At 43.5% G+C, this 24,648-nt stretch overlaps 1 protein-coding gene across 2 annotated transcripts; it reads right to left on the bottom strand.

The window, feature by feature from the left end:
* Positions 1-796: 796 nt before the first annotated feature.
* On the bottom strand, positions 797-15,301 carry HNRNPU (heterogeneous nuclear ribonucleoprotein U). Of its 2 annotated transcripts, XM_080615430.1 has the most exons (14): positions 14,312-15,301; positions 13,251-13,362; positions 13,048-13,121; positions 10,736-10,875; positions 9,054-9,153; positions 7,831-7,943; positions 7,157-7,420; positions 6,830-6,949; positions 6,209-6,337; positions 5,667-5,835; positions 4,896-5,135; positions 4,279-4,481; positions 3,254-3,325; positions 797-2,849 (listed from the first exon to the last, which is right to left on the bottom strand). In XM_080615430.1, the coding sequence occupies exons 1-14, from the start codon at positions 15,042-15,044 to the stop codon at positions 2,796-2,798; spliced, it is 2,523 nt and encodes an 840-aa protein (XP_080471556.1). In that variant the 5' UTR covers positions 15,045-15,301; the 3' UTR covers positions 797-2,795. The 2 variants fall into 2 exon arrangements, with proteins under 2 accessions (XP_080471556.1, XP_080471557.1); XM_080615431.1 differs by lacking the exons at positions 797-2,849; positions 3,254-3,325 and having other exon boundaries at positions 4,355-4,481; positions 4,793-5,135.
* Between the last annotated feature and the right edge of the window lie 9,347 nt (positions 15,302-24,648).

Raw genomic sequence — 24,648 nt, 5'->3', positions numbered from 1 at the left:
GAAATTGGGCAGGATCTCTAAAAAGAATGCAGACTCACTTAAACCTTCAGTAGAAGAAAGAAAACCCAGTTTGTACTGCACAAGAAAAAAGCCCCACTAAACGCAAACCCAAACCCCATGTTGTACATCACGAGTGCCCACCGAACCCCTGCCGGCAATACGGGCACTTTTCCTCATGTCAGGAACTCCTCATAAGCTGCCAGAAGTTACCCGATACGCAGCTCAGCCCTCTCCTGTTGGTAATGTACAGCTGTGCACTCCTCACCTTGTTGCAGCCATCAGCTAAGTTTGCTATCACCTCTTTAGTCACAAACTGCAAATATAGACAAGTGTTTCTTCTAGGTAATGGCTTTTCTGTCCAAGTCATCCACACACACATCACAATAAATCCCTTCCCTAGGAATGACAGGAGGACACACTGAGGGGGGGCTCCCTCCCAGGCAAAGATCCAGCCTCATGCAAGGGCTGGCCTCTGCTCCACCACATGAAGGGTGGGCAGATTTTTAGATTCATACAGTTAGCACATAGTGCTGAGCTTATCAAACCCACCTCTTTCATTCAGGAGTATCTTAGTACAAACATACTCCTCTCCCAAGCGTAAGTGCTTCCTCTCATGTGTGGCTTTTTTCTTTTACACACCATACATTAAAGAATTGAAAACAAAACATCCCAGACTTTTGAATTAAAATAAAAGCTTTACCACCACATAGCAAGTGTATGCTCTTATATTTCAGCTTAAGACTATATAATTTTATAGAGTACCAAAATAAGCAAAGGATCAGCACTCCATACAAAGTGTTAGTTCTTGTGAGGGTAGAAGGGAGATGGACTTTTAATTACACTAAACTTCTTTTGCAAGTCTAAAGAAAATTCCATTTCAGCAAAACAGGTTTGGGTTTAAATTCCCAACATTTCTAGGTCATAAATAGCGTTTCTTTAAAGACACTTTACATTGTTCTCGAAGTAAAGGGATGATTTAAAGCAGTATTAACAAGGAGGTGGTGCTGTTACTGTTTAATGTCAATATGCAAATGCCATCTGCTATAAAAGCTAGAAGAGCAACACAAGTGCATCTTTACTTCTGAAGACTACTAGGAACAGACTAACATTTGAGAAAGGTTTCAAGCAGGCTACACCGGCTCTGGGAACAGGCTGCTGCCGGGTCAGCCTCTGCAAGGCAAACCCCAGGTGCTGGCAGCGACACGTGTTCACACATACACCCAGAGTCCGACCCGGGACGGATATGCCTCTCCCCACCTTACAGCATTAGAATGCAACAAAGCTGCAGCCAGCATTGCCACTGCAAGTTTACAAAAGCAGAAATCTCAACAAAATAGCGTTTAAACCAAATGGAAGCTCTCTTGTTAAATTCCAGGATTCCTTCCCCAGGACACCCCTCCTGTCCTGCCCCCCTGTCCCATTCTTCCCCCTGCTCCTTCCCTACAGTCTATTTTACAATAAATAGGTTAAATGGATTTACATGATGCAAGCGCAACTCAAAAGACTTTTGCCCTATACATATAGCCATGTTAAACTGTGAGATTATACATGTGATAGGTCTCTAACAGAGCAACCACCATTTAGATTTTTAAAGAAACACAAGTATTTCAGCATGTACACAGTAATGAGTTCAAAACTGTCCAACATAATCGTTTTTGTACATTCTCTTCCTCTTTATAGCCTTAAAGGGATTTTAGACCTTGATGGCGACAATCCCAAAACAAGAGTAAAATGAATTTATTTTATTGCAAACAAACGTCTAGAGTTAAATTTCTCCACCCACTTTCTTTAAAGAGAAAAGGATCAGCAGGCTAAGGAGATACACCCATTTGAGAATTGACATGATTAAAAATTAGATAGAAAATGGGTGACTCACAGTTTCATTAGCTTACAAAATGGTGGAGTAACTACTACAAGCACACTAGGTATACAGTATTTTGTGGGGAAAGAGTTATACAGACACACAGCTAACTTCATATAGATCCCATTAGACAACTGGATTTACAACAAGTTTTGTTTAATAAGAAATGGGCAAAGCCAGCTTCTTTTCAGAATCAAAATGCAGAACAAATGGAAAAGAAATTATGGTGTTGTACCTTCACAAGTTTGAGCCTCCACAAATAATGCAACCAGGTTTTACAACTTTAAGAGCTTCTACATACACTCCACCTTCACTACTTTGCCCCGGGTTTCCTCTTTGCCCCCAATACCTCACAGAGTTCTAAGTGTTACAAAAAAGTCCTAGTTATTGCCAGAAACTTTGACCTCCCGCTCCACCCCTCCCCACCCAGTAGCTTTGTAGAGATGGTGGAGTGTAATTCGGAGCTTTACATAACCTCATGGTCTTGCGGAGGGCTAGCGAGAAGCCTCCGTGCCAATCTGGTTGCTAACATTTCTATCGTTTGTGACATGACTCACGACTGTTTCTTAGAAATTGGGGGATGGGGAAAAAGGAGAAAATTCTTTAATAAAAAGACACCAGGTACAAAGCAACGTTTTACTTTTGTTGTGGTAAAAAAAAAGTCACATTTTACAGATAAAATGTAGAACCCTGAAATACTGACACATTCTCTTATCGTGCACAATGCTGAGGTTCTCTTACGAATCACTTTAAAACTGCAATTAAAAATGTACAAAAAAAAGAAAAGAAAAAAATCAACCCACAAAGCTTCTAAAAAAGGAACCCGCAGGCACTTCCTCTTGTGGAATGTTTAAAAAGTTAGCCTACTAAAGAAAACAGTCGACTTCTTGTGAAGGTTTTGGAGAAATATGTATCAGTTCATTTATTTGGGTATTCAATAATATCCTTGGTGATAATGCTGACTCCATGGCTTCTGACCCCAGAATTGCTGCAATAAAGGGATAAATGGTTAATTTTAACCTGGAATCACATAAACATTACATTTCTTACAGAAAAACAAAAGGTGTTTAGATTCTCCTGGAACTCAAGCAGATTAAAGTGCTCTCAAATAGCAGCAAGTTCCCGAACAACTGAAGGCAGTTAAGAGTTCAATTCACTGTAGTAATGTGAAGCCAAACACATACCATGAAGACCGATAAGCCACAGCTGGTATTTGAGGTATCAAGACCATCAAACCAGACCAAGTTTTGCACAGAAACCTATTTATAGCAATATTACCTAGCATTAGAAGATTTTGCTATCCAGTTTTGATTACACATCTAATTATTTCAGATAGCACTTTGAAACATTCAAGTTAACAATCAGTGGAAAGATAAAGTTATGACTACTTACACCCTGCTGCCACTGGTTGTAGCCCTGAGATTGGTTTTTGTAGCCACGATTATTTCCCCTTCCTCTGAAGTTCTGTAAGAGGACAACAGTTTTTAACTACTTAATCTACAACTGGTATTTCATTAAGTGTACGAATACCAGTTTTTCTATTACCACCAGAACACCCCATACCATATAGAATCAATCTTTCAAATATGAAGTCTCAGGCCTAAGTTTAAATAAGGCAAAGTAAAAAGTCACTGAAAAACACTACCTCACCCTCCAAGTAGCTGCTCCTTAAACGTGGGGAAAGAACCTCAGAACTAATAAGCCAGCTCAAACTCACTGCCAGTGGTCTGGAAAGCTATAGCTAATCCAGTTCTGACTCACCCTATTTTCAGCTGCTAAACTGCACCAGGACAACTAAAAATACAACAGCTTGCCTATTTTTAGTTAGGAAATGCTGTAGTTGCTCCAAGGATGTGTTATCTGAGCAGACAAAAGGATACGGTTCATACAACTGAAAACAGAAAAGTTAGCCCACAAAACTTCAAATGCAAGTTACAGAGCAAGAAGGGGACATTGATACTAGTAGATAAAATACTGCATTTCCCCTGTTTGTCACAATTAGACAAACCTGAGCCCTGTTTACTACCTTGGGCTCCATCTGCTGGCTCTGCAGCAACCCAAATTATGTTTTCAAATAATTCCACTGATACCACATCAGTTAAGACCTCAGTTAGCATGTCTTTACTAGTCGTGGTTGATACCAGACACAAAACCCAAACACTCTCTCCAGAGCTATTTCCAGAAAGTTCCCTAGGTGCTTGGTAAAGATACACCTTGACTCGAAGGACAAACAACAGTTACTACTATCAGGGTGTGGGGGACCGAATCAAACACAAGCCTTCACACATGCCCTAAAAGCCTTTATCTTTTAACAGGAGAGAGGTACAGTTTCAACATGGAACCCCCCACTTCAGCATCAGAGCTTCTTGCGCAACATTGAGAGCTCTGGGCACATTGAAATCCCCCAAAAGCATCACCTGGTTGTAGTTTCCCCTGTTGGGCATTCCACCTCTGTTATAGTTTCCTCTGTTTGAGTAGCCACCTCTGCTTGGAAAGACAGGGCCACGAGGATACGGGTAGCCAATTGCACCGCTGCTGCCACCGCCACCGCCACCACCTCCACCACCTCGCTGAGGCATGTTGCCTCCCCTCCTATTGTATCCACCACGATTGCCAGGGACTGCAGGGAGAAAGTTGCTTCAATCACGTGATTGTTAGGCCTGAAATATTTCTAACATTAAGTTTACTGTTCAAAATAACAATGGTATAGAAATAAGACATCCAAATTCAGTGCAAAAACTTCAGTGCAAAGATTTAAGTCGTAAATGGCAATTTAACCATGTACTAACCCCCCATACAGCCTGAGATAAAACCAACACCAAACTAACATAAAAACTCAAAGCTGGGCTTCAAACTACACAAACAGCATAATCCACGATCCTTCACTTTTGAAGCTGGAAAATTAACTTTGCGCTAATACACTGAACTTACTGACGTCAAAACCGAGGTTTCCACCACGTAACAACTGCAATGAAGTACTCCGCCATCCCCCAGGAGCAGCCTCCAAGCTTTATAGGCTTGTTTCTAAGCTCACCTCCTCCTCTGAAGTTGCCCCGCATGTTGAATCCTCCACGTCCTCTCTGACCCCTATTAAACTGATTTTTATTGCTTTTCTTGTTCTTCTTTGAACCAGTGTTCTGTTTCTTTTCTGGTGGAAGAGACTTCTTACTCTCTTCTTTGTATTGTTCCAAAAGCTTCTGAGCTTCTTCTTTTTGCAACTCTACATAGATTATTTCATCAAAACATTCTGCTACCTCTGGCAGTGTGAAGTTCCCTATAATTGCAAAAACACTGAGTATTCAGCATCTACATTCAGGTACAGTCAAAGCTGCAATTTAATCACCTTTCTCTCATTCTTCCTCCCTCCCCCCCCATTCCTTCAGCATAGGGACATTACAGAATTTGAGCATTTAAGAAGGGTAACAGTGACAAAAGAAATAAACAGGTCTTCATGGAGTTGCCAGTACTGTGCCAAACCTTGAGAACATTCTGCCTATTATCTTTTTTTTCTTTTATAAGCCTCCACTCAGAGTACCAGTTTCTGCCAAATATGTCACTTATATAGGGCACTTTATGCCAAGACAGCTTTGTGCATCTGCATGAAGCATATCAGCATAACTGAGTAGTGTTAAGGACTGCAGCAGAGGGAACACAATATAGTGTTGTCCTACAAGTTACAGTAGTCTTCCAGTTTTGATTAAGTACAACTGTTTAAGATAAAGTGATTTTTTAGACTTCACGTTTACTTAATCCTTTAAACAGATACTCAGCATCCTAAAACACAGTATAGGATTATGTTCCATGCCTTTCATTTTGAGAACTGCATGCTCTGGAAGATCTTTTCCCTCCACCTCTGCCTTCTTTTGTGTTCTTTGCTTGTAGTCTTCATCTTTTGGGCAAACAACAACTGCTTTGCGCTGGAAGCCTGCAAACAGGCACATTTTTCTCCTCTGCGCAGCTGCAGACACATTTGTCTGAAAAAAATGCAGTAACTTACTACACGTAGCTGTCATTGTAAGAGTTAAGGAAGTCAACTTATGGTGTATAGACTTCATCTCTACAAGAGCTTGCAATGAAGTTTACAAATAACTGGACATAAAGATGCTGCATAATGCAAAGTTACGAGCTCATATCCACGTGTTAAAACACTATTCCTCCCACATCCCATAAATCCATAGAAGTTCAGACACGCATTTGTAAACAGCGTCTCAACTTTGTGTCCCCTGAATGAGTAGTAAGTCACTAAGTGAAACAACAGCTATTAACAATGTAACTTTAATCCCATTCAATTACTGCACTACAGACTATAACAAGATTTCCTTAACCATTTTTCACTGAAGCTTCTACCTGATCCAAAATGAAATTCCGCTTCTTACGAGCTGCAATCTCAATGAACTTTCCAAGACACTGTGGAGCTCTCTGCAACAGTGTGTTAAGTTTTCCAGTGTCTGCCATCTGCCGCTTAAAACCTGCCACCTGCAGAGAGATTGCCCAGAGTTAATTAATGTAGCCCTGAGACACGTGGATGACATTTTTCTTTGCTAAATGCTTTCTACACGGATTCAACGACTGTTCAATCCAAAGCCACAGCTACAAACTTGTAACCGGAATTCCCAAAGTCTCTGTAAGACACAGAGCTTTATAAATGACTCTAGGTCAATCAATACAGCTAAATCCAAGGTATGCTCATAAACATTACCAAATCGTATCACTGTCCTCGGAACATTTAGCTTTAAAAAGAAATACTTGAACAGCCAGCAACAATTGACTTGCATAGCACCAGGAATGCTTCAGAATCCTGCTGTGCCATGTATGACCTCACAGCTCAGTGCGATAAAAGAACATCTTTGACAGTCACTAGCTAACCAGTAGCTAGTTCCTAAGACTTCTTTGATACAAAATAACCCCAAAGACCCTGGATTCACAGCAAGCCTTTAACATACCAACAACTAAAACATCACCACTTACCATCATTTTGTCCATAATAGTGTTTGTCCCAAGAATGTTGTATTTCCCAGGATTTGCTGCTGCATGTTTGGTAACCCATGTAGTCTTGCCAGCTCCAGGCAAGCCAATCATCATCACCACCTATGATGACAAGTTCTATACTTGAGATACTAGTTCAAAGGTCTTCTTTAATATGCAACTTAGACTAACAAGCCTAAGGGAAACAGGGTGGTGGAACAGGGATACTGGAAGGGTGAGGAGTCAGGGGATACCAAGCACTAAAGCTCCCAGACAAAAAGGTCAGTGTTGTGCTATCTTCACAACTCATACTATCAACAAGAAACCTACCTCACAGTCTTTCTTTTGCTCAGGTCCCTTTGGTCCTCGGACCCTATCCTCCAAGGGGACCTTCTGGATGAAGGTGTACTCTTCTGGTACAGGAAAGTAAGGTTCCTCCTTCTGGCCAAAGTTGAACTCAACTGCACAGTTATGGCAGAGAACATGTGGGAAGAGTGGCCGCCCATCAAGAACTTCCTTGCTTATTTTGAATGCAACACCAAGCTCTTGTCCATTCTTGGAATATGAGAGTTCCACTTCATCACCATCAAAATTCTGGTTTTCAGACAAAGCATTAGTTTGGGTAAAATTACTCACCTTGCTCTATAAAGTCGTATTTGTCATTTCATTACATTGGCTATTCTAACTCAACCTCTGTAACACTAACATATCATAAAGGAACTACTTAATTTTTTTCCTGTTAGGACGAATTGCTATCAACAACAGTCTCGTTTAAAATCTGTAGTGTTGTGTTCACCACCACCACCTCACATTCACACCTGTCTGTGAATATGCAATCGTAACACATTGACAGCAGTCACTGTTGGCAATACCTGCTATTTCTACCTCCTCCCTATGTTAAATTTGTCTTGCTCAAAATTTTTCTGTATTTGGTTTACTGCCTCTCACAAAGTAGTCTATTCAAGGATGTTTTTCACTAGAAGAAAATATAAGGGAAAACTTACAGCAAAACACCCAATCACATCATTTTCATCAAACTTCTCACCAAAGTCTTCAGTCTCACAATTGCATGTCTTTATTCCTTTTAGAGAATACCCATAAGAAAATTCTTCTTCACCTGAAGAAATATAATTTAAACTTATTAAAAAAAGGCATTTTCACCTAACCATTTAGAAATACAATCATTTTACAGCTACTTCAAAGTAAGCTGCTGTTCAGAATATTTTGATTAATGTCACAACAAGCTATGACCCCCAAATCAGCTACAGCTTGTTCTTATATTCAAGAATACTCTCACTTAAAACAGAACAGCAGTGTTTCCCCATCCCAGTTTTAAAAGCCTTAATGCTGCTAGCTCCAGATTCATGCTGACACAAAGCTGAAGTGCCAGATAAAGTCATGAGCAAGTATTTTTAAACTCTGAAGACCTGATTATGCACTGGTATACCTGTACCGTAGTTAGTCAGGCTTTCTGACTTTAGTTTCCAGCAGCACTTACCCCTCCCATTTTAAAGGGAGTTTAGCAGACCTTCAGCCTATGCGACAGCTGAGGATGAAGCTGCAAGGAACAAGCTTACAGAAGTGTCAAACACAAGGACTCAGATGAAACTTAACAAGAAAGCTGCTGCTGCTGTCAGAACATACCAATTAACATACATTTCTTAAAAAGACATTTCTCAGCGGCAGATATTATCTATAAATATCATTTATGATCTGTTCCCACAGATCTAATCTTTCTTCCTAGCTACTTTCAGAAATAAGGATTCTCCCATCCAGGTCAAAAGCACCATACTGTGGTTATCCAGGAATTTTAATTCACTGGTTAAATCTTACACTATGTCCCACCCTTAAAAGAAAAATAAATTAAGTGGGAAAGACCCCCTCTTCCTTTTTATGGCACTACATAGAAAAGACAAATCCTTAATACTGTCAGGTCTTTAGGAACATTTTCAACAACCCATACTTGACCACTGAAAGAATTAACTCTCAGATCTTCAATGCCTTTTCAGACCTGAATACTTAACGACTTTATCTGGTCCCAGTAATAAGCTTTCCCACACCATGTCCAGTGAATGATCCAAGTTAAGACCATTTTTCAGAACACATGGGCTACAATCACTAAGCTTTCCCCATCCCTTGAAGAAAAAATTACTTAAAACTTCATACATAAAACTTAAACCACATACACAACAAACAATAGAAGAAGAGTCAAATGTTTAAGCCTTACCAAGCAACATTCCACTTGCATTCAGCGACCAGCCAACTCTCACTTCATGTATGTCAATGTCTTTTGTATACAGGTGTTTAACAGGAATCTTTTCTGTAACCTATTTTTAAATTATTCATTAAAAGGTATGTAATATTTATTAGACACTACTGAGATGGAAACACAAAGGTAACATTTGTAACCTTTACACTTTGGTTAAATCGTTGCTAAGTCCGAGTAATCACCTTCTGCAAAAACAAAACAAGCTTCAGTAAATAAATATGTGAAACCACAAGCCAGTGACTAAATAGTTACATCTCCTGACTGACTAATGAAGATGCAAGATACCATGTACCTTCCAAGCACTTAGTCATAGCAGTCCATCTCACTGGCCAAAAGCCTTGATCCTTTTGATATGGTATTAAAATCACAAACAATATATAGTGGTTTTGGGGGGTTTTTTTGGCTTGTTTTTTTTTTTGTTTCATTTTAAATAATCACCATGAAGTTGGGATTAACAATAAATTACTTTGCCAATAAAATGTGGTAATGGATTAAAAATACTGCTGCATATAGACTGGGGAAACTATTACACTCTTGTGTCCCTTGCCACAGTAAGATGACTTCCTGGGTGATTTGCCAGCTTCCAAACATAACCAGATTCAAAAGAACCCTATCTAAAAGCACTGGAATCTGTAGGCAACCAGCTATTCTCCAACTGCCTTCACAAACTTCACCAAACTAAAGTAACTAATAGGCATCCTACCAGCTTCCAGAACTGTGTGAGCCAGGGGACACCCAAGTGAAACTGATTTGAAAGTGAACAGGGCAGTAAATACCAGCATCAATTTAATTTCATTGTCCTGAGTTATAGGTACCAAGAGACACAGGAATCACTTGATGCAAGAACATGGAGAATGGATCACTACCCACTCCTCCTGGTAGTAGTTAAATTTGAAAGTACTAAAGAGAGAGTATTTATATACACAGGCACATCAAATGCAAAGAAGCCTTTAACAGCAATTTTTTTTTTTTACTTAACAAGCTTTGTGCCTCCTGTTACTCTTTTGTCAACAAGTTGGAGAAATCTTTTCTCACAAGGCTGACTGCTCTTTTTCATTCCTACCCTTTAGGTGAACTCTTGCATTCAAAACACAAGGACCTGCTAAATACTCACATTCATAGCATACACAAGTCAGAATTACTGAGGTTGAAAAGGACCTCTGGAGGTCATCTAGCCCCACATATCTGCTTAGAGCAGGTCAAACTCAGAGGCTAAGTAGGAACAGGAAAAAAGAACTGCTGGGATAATTTAGATCCCTGAGGGAAAAAAAAAAAAAAAGAGCCAAGCATTCTGTAATCTTCAGAAAGCACAAACTTCTGACTAGTGAGTACCAAAACTCTGCAAGTGTTGATGCATGAAATTCTTGCTTCAAAAATGAGTTAACACATTCTTGCAAGCTGCCTTTTTTTTTTTTGTTAAATGGCAGTTCTTAGAAGTAGAGGTTTTCCAAATTGAGCCATCTTTTATCAGGAACCATTTTATAAGCTCTTAAGAGAAGGCCTTCTGAAAATCCTGTTCACCTGAATTAGTTTCAGCCGAGTCCAAAAAACTTGAAAGAATAAACAAAAACGTATCTAAGCACACATGAAGCAATTTATGTTTTAAACAAAAAATGTTTTATAACACCAGTTTAACTCACCTTCATCTCAAAGCAGACTTTGCCTTTAGAAACTCCATAGGAGGCTCTCCCTCCAGCCCAAAGGAAAGCAAAGCTTTCCATGGTCAGAGAAGACGCACTAAAGCGGTCTCTTGAGATTTTAAAATGCAGGTCACAGTTATCTGTTAACATAAAAATCATTGTTTACTCTCATACAAAATAAAGTACAGTTGTCCAACTTTATGCACTAAAGGTGATTTTCAAGACAAACTGCCAGCAACTGCTCAGCATCTTTCAGGAAACCAACTGAACACATGCCTAGACTGAGCTGCAGGCTGAAGGTCAGCCAAAATCTTACAAAAAGCTAGCCAACAAGAATAACTTTCAAGCTTCTGTCATCAAATTTCCTCTATTTTTATTATCTGCTTGGAAACCTGGCTTTCACCTCATCTATTTGAACCTTTTTTGTCCGTTACCTATTTCCATCAATACAGAGCAAAGGAACCTGCATCATGCTCTGCATTTGCTAAATACCTTTTTTTTTAAATCTGCGTACCCCTCATGCCCAAACCTAAGGGTGGCTGAGAGGTAAATAGGAACACAAGTATTTCTGTTTAAATACTGAAACCAGTACTGTCTTCGTTTACATAGTCAATCAGCAAGTCCAATTAGATTAAGCCAATTAAAGTCAAGTGCAGGTAGGGTAAGCATGCAGAATGTGGCAACAGAACCTACTTCACCTAAGAAGCACCATCTGCACTACAAATTCACCTATTGCCCTAAGAACTTAAGTGGAACCTTTTACAGACATCTTCAGGCTGCACACTGAATTTTGAAATTTATCTTTTAGCTATCTTCAAAAAGACAATGCAAAATGGTAACACAAGGTGCAGGACACAGCATTTTTAACTCCCCAGAGTAAGGAAACCTATTTGACAGTTATGAGCAAGCAGTGAGTTGTTCTGCCCTGGTATAAAACCTGCATGCCACCCTAGCACCCTGAAATACAGGCTTCCCTGTATTACTGGTAACTCATCCACGAGAATCTTGTGTTTGCATACAGCTAGCCCCAGTTGCGACTACAGTAATAGTGATTCCAGTGTTCTTTCATTAGTACTTCTGACTTTATTTATTGCAGGAAAACCAGTAAAATCATACAGAATAAACCCACCTGTATCGGTTGCTTTTAGGACAAGTGAGAACAGAACTTGAAGTTTAGCTTCCTTATAAGACACAGCCCTTAAGAGCACTAAACCTTTTTTATGTCTGGATCACTATGGTCCATAAAAGAGAGCACCAAATTGTTACATAATTCAGTCTTAAAGCTGTTTGATTCTGATATCTGAGTAGCCTGTTGACACTTGAAACTAAAAATAACAAAAAGTAGGAACTACTCAGTTACTGGGAAAATCAGAAGCTTCCACAAAGGTGACTACCCACCAGGTTAGCAGCTACAAACCTGAGATTTAGTTACCAAAATGTCAAGGATGGTATATCCAGCAATTCATGTGACTGAAATTAATACCTCCTTCCATTTCAGAACATTTCTCACAAGAAAAAATCCGCCTGAAGCCACTAACAAATGTATCAGTAAACACCAAAATTTAAGATATCCTTCCATGGTGTTTGAAGAATCGAATAAGTTCAAGCATCACTTAAGTTTTCTAATACTGCACCAAGTCCTTATACTTACCCTTGAGAACATGTCAACTCTGCCCCAGTCATGGTGCATCACAATAATACTAACATTTATAATCTGCCTCAAAAGCCACAGTTTGTAGGTGCTTGTCCACTTTGATGCCCTCCTGACCAATTCTCTGACACTCAATTTGCACAGATCACACCCCCTCCCACCCCTAAATTCCCAGGTTGCACAAATGGGTCATTTTTCAGGAGGCCTTACCTGATTTTGTTAAATTTATCAGGAGACAGGAACCTCATGAGACATGAGCCTCAGCAAGATATGCAGGAAGCTCACTTCACAAACTGTACTGCTGTAGTCACCTATACTACTGACTCTCAAAACTTTCTGAAGTTAAAAGCTCATCTGCTATATAATTAGTTTCCCAAGCTGGTTTTAGGGTGTTCTATGCTCACTCTGCATTTGGCCACCTTGGTTTCCATACTAGTGTTTTGGTTAACGGACACAGACTTAACGGAAACACAAATCTTATTCCTGCTAAAAACGTATGTATCCCTCTATACTGAAAATGGTTGGAAACACCATTTCTTTTTTAGTTATTTGGTAATGGAAGTCAACAGATGTATTCACTTCACATTTCAGAAAGTGTTGTTTCCACATTAAAAGCATAACATTGCACTTTTACAGCATAAAGGAAACTGTGTTTACTCACAAGTGTCAAGACAAACCACTGTGTCATCAAAATGTTCATCTTCTTCTTCAACAGGTGGTTGAGGCGACTTAGCCCTGAACAAAAGAAAAACCACCAACCAAAGTATAATTAAGCTACACCCATTTTCACACTATTAAAACAAGCATTTCTGTTCTTTTCTTCTCCTCATTCACAAAATGCTGCCCAGCATCACGTTTATTTACCTGCTGTACTTATTTTCTTCAATGTACTCAAAATATCCACGGCCATGGTCTTCACGTGGTCTCTTCACTCCTCTCTTTTTCTCACCAGGTTTTTGTTCTGCTTTAGCATCGCCTGCAACAAAATTAAGGATTTAATTACACAAAGTCATTCTTCATAATCTGAAATAAAATGCTACATGATGGTTCCAACTTTGGAAACTGAAGAATCTACAGCACGAAAAAAAACAATGCTACCCTACAGAGGATTCTGCTTTGTATTGAGATAAAAACCCGCATCTCGAATTTTCTCAGAGAACCCAAAAAACTTGTCTGCTAAATCATCTCAAGTGGCCAGCACACCATGCACCGCCGGTGCAGCGTTCGATGTTAAGACCCACACAGACCGCTCCCAAGCAACGAAGTTCAAAAAACAGAACAAAAATCAGACAAAAAAAAAAAAAAGCCCTCCCGCGACGCCAGGCCGGCACCTCCCAGCTCCCTCCCCCCTTCCCCGAGAGCAGGACATTCCGGGCCGCCCGCAAGGACACGAAGCGGCCCGCACGACTGCGCCTCCTCTCGGCAGGCCCGGCGCGGGGCCGCTCGGCTGCCCGCGGGGAAGGGATTCCTCCTCCTCCCGCCTCCATTGTACCAGGCCTTCCCAGCGCCATCCCGAGCAGGGCCCAACCCGGAAGTGACGTAACGCCACAGAGCGCTCCTCAGCACAACACAGCGCGCCCCAGCGGCCCCTCCGCCTCCCACACCACCCGCTCCGCGGCCCGGCGCGGCGGCCGCGGCCCCTTCCCCCCCGCCCTCGGCCCCTCCCCCGCCAGCCCCGCGCAACAGCCCCTCACGGGACCCACACCCCCCCCGCGCCGCGCCCGTGGGGAAGCACGCGGTGCTAAGCAGAGGGGGGGGAAAGGCAGGCAGTGGATGCGCCGGCCGCGAACGCCCTCCCGCGCGTGCCCCGGAAACCGCCAGCCCGTTGCCCCCCCCACCCTCCCCGCGACGGGGTTTCCCGAGGGGGAGGGGGATTAACGGCCTCCTTACACCCCCCCCCCCACATTCCCGCCGCGCACACTCACCCCCGGCGGCCTGAGCCCCGGGGCGGCCACCGCCGCCTTCCGCCTTCTTCTGCTGCTGCTGCTGCTGCTTGGCGGGGCCCGCCGGGCCCGAGGCCGCCGCCGACGGGGGCCCCGAGGCGCCGCCAGCACTCTTGCTGGGGGCTTCCTTGGCGGCGCCGCGCGGCTGGAGGAGCGGCGGGGGCTGCTGCTGGGGTTGAGACTGCGGCGGCTGCTGCTCCCCGTGCCCGTTGGCGTCCCCGGCCGCGGCCGCGTCCTCCTCGTCTGCGAGCTCGTCCTCTCCCTCTTGGAAACCCTGGTCGTCTCCGTTCTCATCCTCATCCTCCTCCTCTTCCTCCTCCTCGCCGCCCGCCTCCTCTTCCATGGGGCCGCCCCCGGCCCCCGCCCGCTCGCCGTTCTCCTCGCCCAGCTCCATGGCGTCGCCATCGGCGGCCTCCAGCCCTTCCTCGTCGTCGTCCTCCCCGATGGAGGCCGCGGCCTGGTCGGGGCCTCCCCCTTGGTGGAGCTGCGAAGCGCCCCCGCCGCTCTCGGCCGCCTCCTCCTCCATGCTGCCGTTGCCAGGCTCAACTGCGCCGCTGGCGGGGCCTCCCCCGCCGGCCTCCTCCTGGTCTAGCGCGGCCTGGAGCCGCTCCATGAGCTCGGCCTTGAGGCCCTTGTCGGAGAGGCGCCGCTTTTTCAGCTCCTCCTTCAGCTCCGACACCTTCAGCTTCTTCACGTTCACGGGCGAGCAGCTCATGGCGGCGGCGGCGGCTCGATCCCCGGGCGGGCGGCGCGCGGGCGGGCGGGCTGGCGGCGGGGTGGGTCTGGCGGCGGCGGCTGTGGGTCGCGGTCCCGGCGGGAGGCGGTGGGTGTGTGGCGCGGCTGGTTTGTGCGGCTGCGGCAGCTGCAGAGCGGACCCGCCTGGCGCCAAATCCTTTCACCGAGCTCGCGAGGGAGACGCGCCTCGCGGGGCCGAGCACGCAGCACTGCCCGCCCCGCCCCCGCGCACGTAGTCCCTCCTTTCTCCCCCTTCCCCCCTCCCCCCCGGTACCGTAACGGCCGCCTGCGCGCGCCGCGTACCGTAAATACCTGTCCGGGCGCAGCGACTCCGCGCGTTGGACTCGCCGCCCTCGCCGCCTTCGTGCGCGGGGTACCCGCGGCGGCAGCTCAGCCGGGCCCAGGCCGAGGGCACAGAGCCGTTCTCCCCGCCGGAACCCTGCGCTCCTTGCCGGCGGCTGTACGTGCGCCATGTTGGGCGGGCGGCAGCGGGAAGCGCGGCGGCACGCACCGCCGTTTGTCCCGTCTCCGGCATACAGCTTCGGCAAAACGGTCCGCTCGGGACTGGAAATCAGCCATCGTGCCGCCCCGGCAGGCCTCCGGCTGCCCTTCTGGCGTGAATTAAACTCGGAACAAGGGCTCAGCCCCACTGAACAGCCTTACGGCCTGTTGGCAGGCCGCAGCCTTGCGGGCAGGGCAGCGCCTTCACTTCCCTCCTATCCCCTGGCTCCCGGGTGGCCGCCACGGGCTTAGTCCTCACAGTTGCCCTGGTACAACCTTGTTAACGCAGTTACGTAAGAACAAAAGTAGAGCTATATACCCATTCCTTTACGGCTGCAGTGCGAGGAGGCATGCATAGACCTGATCTTTAGCTAGACCAGGACAGGGCTAACAAAGCCACAGGGCTAACAAAGGCTTTTCAAGTGCATTTAACTCTCCACCAGACATGAAACACTAGTCTGGAGCTCAGCACAGAGTGAGCTAACCAAAGCTGCTCTTTTTGCCTCTGCACAGCATCAGCTCAGGACTGTCCTCAGCCACTAAGTCATACAGTGGGTGATTTTTTTTTTTTTTCCATTTTGATCAAAAGTTGTTTGGGAACAAACAGCAGATTGAGTTTCACTTGAACATAAAAAGCAAAACTAATCTACAAATCTGCTTCCTTAGGAAGCCTGAGAGGCTTCACTTGCAGAATTTTCACTTGCAGAAAAAGGAAAGCAAGCCAAACAACTAGATGCCCAGTATGAAGTGCCACAGAAGTGAAGGTGTGGTTGGCGTACAGTTGCATTGTGTTGGTACAGGGTGCGTGGCCTTCTGAACCAGAACAAATGACGTTTACCTGCACTGACAGGAAAGGAGGAAAGACAAGGAAGTCGTCCTGTATTACCTGCACACAGAAAAGGCTCTTTCAAGCACACACATACACATAGAGACACTGCTCTGTCCTCAGTGAAGCTGGATGCGTTTGAAGGAAGCATGACTCAGTTGGCAAGGTTAGCTCAACGCATGGCTACACAACAGCTTGTTGGAACTGAGACAGGGAGTGATCCCTCATGTAATATGTACAGATGAGAAAAAGGTTGCCAGAACCTTTCCCTTACTATAAATGCAAGCTAGTAGATTTTATCTCAGTCTAGTAGGTCAGAGTCATCTCAATAGGGAAAAGAAAGGATAAGAGTGCATCAGTGCCAGGGAGAGGTCAGTGCATGATCAAGCTGCACCAGTATAAATCATTGTCTGGAGAAGACTCGGGAGACCTTATAACAGTCTTCCAATACGTAAAGGCAACTACAACAGATCTAGAAGGGGACTTTTTACAAGGGCAGATAGTGATAGGACAAGGGAGAATCGTTTTAAACTGAAAGAGGGGGCATTTAGATTAGACATTAGGAAGAAATTCTTTACCGCAAGGCTGGTGAGACACGGGAACAGGTTGCCCAGAGAAACTGTGGCTGCCCCATCCCTGGCAGTGTTCAAGGCCAGGTTAGATGGGGGTATGAGCAACCTGGTCTAGTGGAAGTTGTCTCTGCACATGGCAGGAGAGTTAGAACTGGATGATCTTTAAGGTCCTTTCCAATCCAAACCATTCTGCGATTACCTTTGCCAGTTTCTTCACAAAAGAGCTATCTTAGCTGGTCTGCTGAGATACTCTCAATACATACTGTTCCACCAAGGTGGGAACAAAAGTAAACAGGGTTCACCTAGTTAATATTGCAGGATTACTGACTGAAGCTTACAGATAACTCTGTGTTAATTCAGATGTCATCTCCTTGTCCAATCTCCATGTGCTTTTTTTGAATGTAAAAAAATATTAAACAGAAAATATATCATTAAGTCTCCATGGCTGACATTATGTCTGAACCTTGGACAGAGCTGTGTGTTTAGGCCTTGATCTGGCACAGGCCTCTTTACATGTTGAGCCATGTTTCTGGAACAGCTTCATTGACCTGATGTCTGATAATCCCTCCCACCACTGCAAACTTTACAGATTGATAGATCCTTTTAAGCCAGTTTTGAATCCCCAAGCTTTGCTTTAGACTAGCACATCTGCACACATTCACAGTGCCTCCGTGTTAGAAAATGCCCTTGTTCAGACTCACCCTAGAACTGCAGTCATCACATGTAATCCCATCCCTAAACAATGTCATGTCTGCCTACTTCAGTAACACACTGCCTTATACTCCCGTTACCATGGAGAAACAAAACAGCTAACAGCTTTGAGGCACATCAAGGGATTGCTTACTTACTCTAAAGCATTCCAGCCTGTATATAAAGACACAAAAGTACATAAACTAAGAATCATACTTTTTTCTCAAATTTAATACCACCAACCTGAGATTTTTTTAATTTTTCTTTTTAAGTTACTAGGGCTCTCTCTTTATTAAGCCACTCAGAAGGCTGAACATATTTTTTAAAGGAGATTAATTCATGCCATAGTAGTAAGAGTACTTACTATCTAACCACACACTTTAATTGCACTACCAAACAAGCGTAGCAGGACTGTGTTTTCAAACTACAGGTATGTTACCTATTGTTATAGAAGTGAGAAACCCCAGTTGGTTTTCAGGTGTCAGGCAATTCAACTGTCTACAAGTACATAAAAAACACACATAAGTGAAACAGATGTATAACCTTAATGACTGCTTTTCAGTGTAAAAAAATGTTTACGTTAAGTACATATTTCTTCCACATTTGCTTCTGGGAAAAACTAATATAGCTTCCCTGTCCTTTTTGAGTCCTATGTTTCAGAAGTTTGCCTCTAACCTATTCATACTTTGAAGGGGAAAAGTAAGTTAAGGCGATTTACTGTACTCTCAATTCAGATAGTACACCCTTTAACTCAGCTTTTCCTAGATTTTGCAGATAGATACCAGCCATGTCATAAAAATGAGTGCTTGGTAATGCAATCTTCTGAAACAAGAAAGTGCTAGAGAAAAGCACTTTAACTTTTATCATACAAGTAGCGGTTTTGCAAATAATGATGGACATAGGAAAACATAATTTCTGATAACCACAAGGACTCCTGCATTAAAACTGGCTTTTCTTTGGTTAAAAAAAAAAAATAAACTAAAATTCCTTTCCATTTAAATGAAAAGTGACATTTACCATCTAGCCATGCATAACAGATGCAATTCTATGCACTTTATTTATCCATCATATAACATTTTCCTCCTAACTGTGTTACTTTCTCACTTACAAGAAAGCTTTTCTCTTCAAACCAGTCTCCTCTCTTAAAAGCAATTTGGGATCCTCCCTCTGGGACTTGGCCCTTGAACAGATCAGTTACTCTCTTCCTTCACTTTCGTTCGTGCTCCTTTAGACTTTAGTTACTCTCCTCATCCCTAATGTGGTTTCCTAGTCTGGCCAAATCCCTCTCCTCCTCCTGTTTGTCAAGAGCAGTGACAAAGGGGTGACAAAAAGAAGAGCAGACTTTCAGGAGGGGACTGGATATAGCGTCTTGGGGATCCCACCCCACCTGGGCTTTCAACTTTTCCATACACCTTCAATGCTGCAGGAGGACCCAGGCATTTTACTAGTTCTGCTCTCTTACAGCCTTGTCTGTCCTGTCCTCACTGCTGTTCTCATGCTTTACCCTACATCTAACCATCACAGTATCCTCTGGTTTCCCCTGTATATCCTTAACCCATCTACCCTCAATTAATATTGCCTTCAGAGTTCCACATTCAACACACCATTACTTTGAAAGAGAATATCATTCTTTAAATACTCTGCTGCCTTTTATGGTAGCAGGCAGCATGTGGAGCAAGCCTTTTCTTTCTCCCTTTTAATCTCGCCTCATGAAATCCTCATTAATCATTATTAGAACCAGTCAGAAATTTTCAGACATTTTTAAAGTGCTAATTTGTCACAAGTGAGGTTTTATGATAGAGGATCAGTTCTAATGAATTTTTAGCCCAAAGAGCCCCCTATCTATATATTTCTGTAGGTAGGCTCTATCAGTAGAGACTCTGCCAGGAGGCTGGGAGTTTGTTTCAGAGAAATACCAGTGCACTTGCCCTGTGCGCCTTTCTTTCTTTCCCTAGTATGCACTACTGCTCACTATCAGAGTCAGAATGAACTAGATTGACCTTGCCTTGTACGATCTATAATCTCTCCATGATATTTTAATATCAAATGAGGTCCAATTAATCTCAGAAACAAGGTAGTCATTTGCCATAATAAGGCCTATTATTTGCACAGGAACTAGATCAGTTACGTCCTGAGGATGTTTCAGACCTAAGTTGTTAGATTACAACTAACAGCATTCAAGGGACTGAAATTCAGGTTTCTGGCACTGGTTGGGTTAGCCAGTTACTATTCAGTAGCATCTTCCTCTTGGTACGTACACTTCTGCATCGCGTTCCCCTTTCTGCCATAGTACCCTTTGTGCCTCCAGGTGGGTTGTCAGTCAAGAGTCAGCACACGAGTCCTTTTAAGATCCTAATGCCATTTTGCTTTTCCTGTTCTGGTTGAAGACAAAGTACTTCAGGAATCCCACCAAGCAGAAGGAGGGGCTGCAAAGCTACGCTGGGTCATCACAACTTGCCCACAACCCGTATCTGTCACCCTTTAATGGGCAAGCACCAACTGACCCCACAGCTACAAGAACTCCCTTTCCCATTTTCAAGAAGTAGCTTTTCTTGCTTAGAAGAAAAGCCATAAAAACAAAATCATAAGTTTCTGATAAACAGTTTCTCAATTCAGAGCATCCAAGGACTCACACAGCTTCCAAGTCTGGCCTTGGAAAAAAGACTGCGTTCTCTAAAATTAAAACAAGAATTCATTTTGGCTTTATTTTGTCATTCGGAAGTTTACTGACCACACGCTTCAAATGTTACATATGAACTAATTTTCCTTTTTTTTTTTTTCTTGTAACTTGCCACATAGGCACACTTACTAGAGTGGTGCTGTGAACTCAGGAAAATTCGACAGATTAAACCCCTCTGAATAGCACTCAGTCTGTGACAGAGGGGGTAACATTGTAAATCACCTTCAAAAAAATACTGTCTTTCTGCAAGAAGACCGTGTGAAACAACCATTTCAATTAATCTAAGGAATTATTACAAGAACATTATCATAAGTAGATTTTAAAGTTGAGTGTCAGTCCACTATACCTTCCTGCTCACGCATGAGAAAACATGTGGTCAATATATGTAACTAAACCCAACTGATCTCAGAAGACAGAGGTATGGATAGCAGGACAGTTCACAGCTGGCTGCCAACAGATCACTTCTTGCCTAGTGCAGCTTTTCTGTTTAACTTAAAAAAAAAAATTGCACTAGGCAAGAGCCTTAAAAAACCTCAACAACACACCGAAACGCAACCACCACCGCCACGCACACTCTCATTGTCCAGATGACCACCATCTTATGTTGTCTTTCCATCCTGTTCTAATGGTCTGCACCCCCTATAGTACACACGGTTTACTCCTGTCATCATTTTACTCTTTAAGTCTTTTCAATACATCTTTCTCCTTCCCTTTGAGATGCTTTAGTCAAGAAAGGGAAGCTGCCATGCACCTTTGATGGCTCCAGAGTGCTGCCAGCTCTGAGGTCATCTCCTCTGTCCCGTCTCCTCAGTTCACAAAGAATGGTCTCTACACATTGGGAAGGCCTCGCTAAACAATAACACATAAACCCCCCCAGAATTTAGAACAATATTGTATGCTAGCAAGAAGTACTACCATGGTCCAACCGCATACCTTAAATCTGTCATGGGCAAAACTGAGCAAGTAAACTTCTTTTGAATATTCAGTAATCCATTTTAGCATGCTTTCAGGATGGCCATTTTTGCAATGGGAACATGCCACAAGGCTGAAGCCCAGGGCATTCACAAACTTACATATCCCAGCAATAACATGCTTATTTTTAACTTTCTAAAGCTGTTGGCGTATTTGTTTTTAAGTTCTACAGCCTCAGAACTACATGCAGACAGAGGCAGTACCTCACACTTCTCCCCTACTTTTTACATAGGAAACATGTCCAGAAAATTAAAAAAGGGGAAAAAAATCCTCAACCCCAAAATAACTGGATTCCAGGTAATGTCCCCTGTCCAGGCAAGGCTCTGGCAATCCTACAGGGCTGCTGCCACAAAGTCCTGAGGTAGGTTCAGGAGACGCGAGAACATCAGAAACCAACTTGGAAAGTGCCAAACTGCTTTTCTGCACAGTCTTAGTCTCAGGTCTCTTCACTCTTACCTTTGGAAGCAGCATCCCTAAGTGTAGCTTTGTTGTGGTTTAAGCCCAGGCCCCTATTTTCTGCTAGGCCCATGAATAAGTCAGCACAGAAAAGAAAAGGAAAACCCCTCCACACAATCAGTGAGAGAAGGAAACAGAGCCTTTTCCTTTCTGCCTCCCATCACAAATGCATGCGGTCAGAAAACTACACAAAACTTAACTATACCCTAGCAAACCACAGCACAAGCATTAGCATCACTAAACTGTAAGACTGTACACTATGCCATCTTTAAATCAAGAAATACAGAAAATCAGGGTAAATAAATGAGATCAGAAGTTTAGTTAATTGGGGTATTTTTTAGGAAACTGCATTTTATCCAATAAAGTTTACCTCACTGTGGAGAGTGCTCCCTGGAAAGAAAGCCATTTTGTCATAGATTGTTCTTTAACCCACTGTGCTGGAGCAAATCTGCTCAGCTTTTCCTTATTTTCAGGATGAGGAAAACCTGCATCATTTCACGTGACAGATACAGCAGCAACAGAAACTTCTGGCAACACAATAAAGTAACTGCTAGTAAATGGCTACAGGTAATTTCTTAGAAAAGCATTCAAAAACTCAGCAACTCCCCGATAACTCTCTGAAAACAATTATTTGGCAATAAGCATCAGAAGAAAAGCACTGCGACTTAACCTTGCTGTTCCACGTCTGTGCTCCTGGGAGTGCACTCTTGCCAGAAGACAGGCAGCCCTTCTAGCAGGTACTATAAACCACAACCAGCTATCCCATCAGGTCACACTGCTTTAATGAACAGTGCCAATAAACCCAGGGTTGAAGTGGGGTCAAAAGTTTTTTAGGGCCTTTCTGCTATAAGGTAGCTAATCCAAGAGTTAACAAGTTCCTAAGGTATCCAGCGAAAAAAATCTCTGATAGTGAACAAAAAGCAAACCATCCTTTTAAATAACACCAGGCCAACATGTTTTGTACAGCACCCTGAGTTATCAGTACTTGCAATCCAAGTTTCCTATGTGCCAGAACCCCTGTGACTCTGCTGAGTTCATTACAGGGTCAGGGCCTCAATGAGATTCTGGATTTTATGAGGTTTTTTTCATACAAAAAGAAAACAGAACTGCCTGGCAGTTTCTCTATGAGATGAGCACACGTTTCTCCTGCTCCACCCCTCTCCACTTACCAGGAAAGTAAGAGATCCCCAACAGCAAAAATTAAAACAAGTATGAAGCCAGGTGAGCACAGCACGCCAGTCGTAACAAGGAACTGTTTTAACAATCCTATTATCATGCAGAGGACAGTGTTTCTGAAATAAAAGCTGGTCGCTAAGTGATAATAGTGTGCTTCTCTATTGTTTAAAAACTCAAGAACTTAAAACCAAGAGCAGTGTTAAAAAGGAATCAAAACCAACATGCACTCCAAGCACAAATCTCACACCTTCAAAACAGAGAAGAATAAGATTGTCTATCTAGAGAGCTTTTTTTTTTTATTGTCAGTATAGTCGACATGGGAAAGGATCAGATACCGTAGTTATGGATAGCACCATCAAATACTGATACACTGTCACACAAAAGGCAATTAAGAGTAGAAGTAAGAAAACCCCACAAAACACTTGAAAAAGAAGCAATTATGTGAGGAAAATAATGTTAGAACTGATCAGCTTTAAATTAAATGATCACACAGAAAACAACGTTTTAACGGATCAGCTTTAAAGGAAATTAATACAGAGCATTCAGATGGCAAATCTTTAAATGAATGCCTAAACCCAGCTCCTTTCCTTTATCCTCTGTTTCTTCCCCGAGTCCGGTCTCATCACAAAAGGCTTTTTTTTTTTTTTAACTCCATAGTAACTAACTTTAGCAATCCCTGTCCAGCTTCTTAGTCTTGACAATATGATAGTTTATACCTAATGCCATGCTTTAGCAACCAGCAGTAAGCCAGAAGTAAGTTTTAGGTCCAGTGTTTATTTGAAGCACCCTTATTATGAGGAAATATTTCTGGTAATACTTCCTTTTGTTCCTTTGCGCTTACCACTATTTTATAGCTTTCCCTGTATTCTCTCCCCCATATGCTGAGGTGAGTAGCTCGAGAGAGGACGCCTTCAACACCGGAGCTGGGGGGAGATCAGCGTCCAGGAGCCTCAACTCAGACTGGCCAGAGCCGCCGAGGGAGCCTCAGGTCCTCGACAGGACTTGCGCAGGAGCCGGCAGCTCAGCTGACGCGATCAGAGACTCACAGGGGGCAGAGACAGGAGGAGCGGCACCAGCCCTGACTGGTTAAAAACCTGCCCCAGGGAGTGCTAGTAAGTCCCATGGACTATTACCCACTTCTAGTGATCCATGTGGGTGCTAGCGATGTTGATAGCAGTAGCCTGGAGAACATAGAGAAGGACTACAGAGCCCTGGGAGAGGTGGTTAGGGGCTCTGGAGCTCAGATTGTCTTTTCATCAATTCTCCAGGATACAGGGGAGGACCTTAAAAAAGCTAGGAGGATTGGCCAGGTTAATAAATGGTTAAAAGGATGGTGCCATAGTCAGGGGTTTGGGTATCTTGAACACGGGACTCAATTTGGGAGGCCAGGTCTACTGGGGGCTGGTGGAGCTGGTCTGACAAAGAAGGGGAAGAGTGGTTTTGGTAGGAGGCTTGCCAGGCTGCTCAAGGTTGCTTTAAACTAGATGTGTTGGGGGAGGGGGGGAATCGTTCCATCCCAACACACCCAGTCAGTTGCCAGCACCTATAATAGATGCTCAGAGCAATGTAGAGATATTCCAGCTGCTCCAGCCGAACAAACAAGAGGAATTAGAGATGTGTGCACGTTTACAGGGGTGTGATATAATAGGCATCACAGAAACATGGTGGAATGGCTCCTACGACTGGAGTGTTGGAATGGAAGGTTACAGGC

Source organism: Psittacula echo (assembly GCF_963264785.1).
Source record: "Psittacula echo genome assembly, chromosome: 4".
In the NCBI taxonomy this organism is placed as follows: domain Eukaryota; kingdom Metazoa; phylum Chordata; class Aves; order Psittaciformes; family Psittacidae; genus Psittacula; species Psittacula echo.
This window is presented reverse-complemented; position numbering and strand designations above follow the sequence as displayed.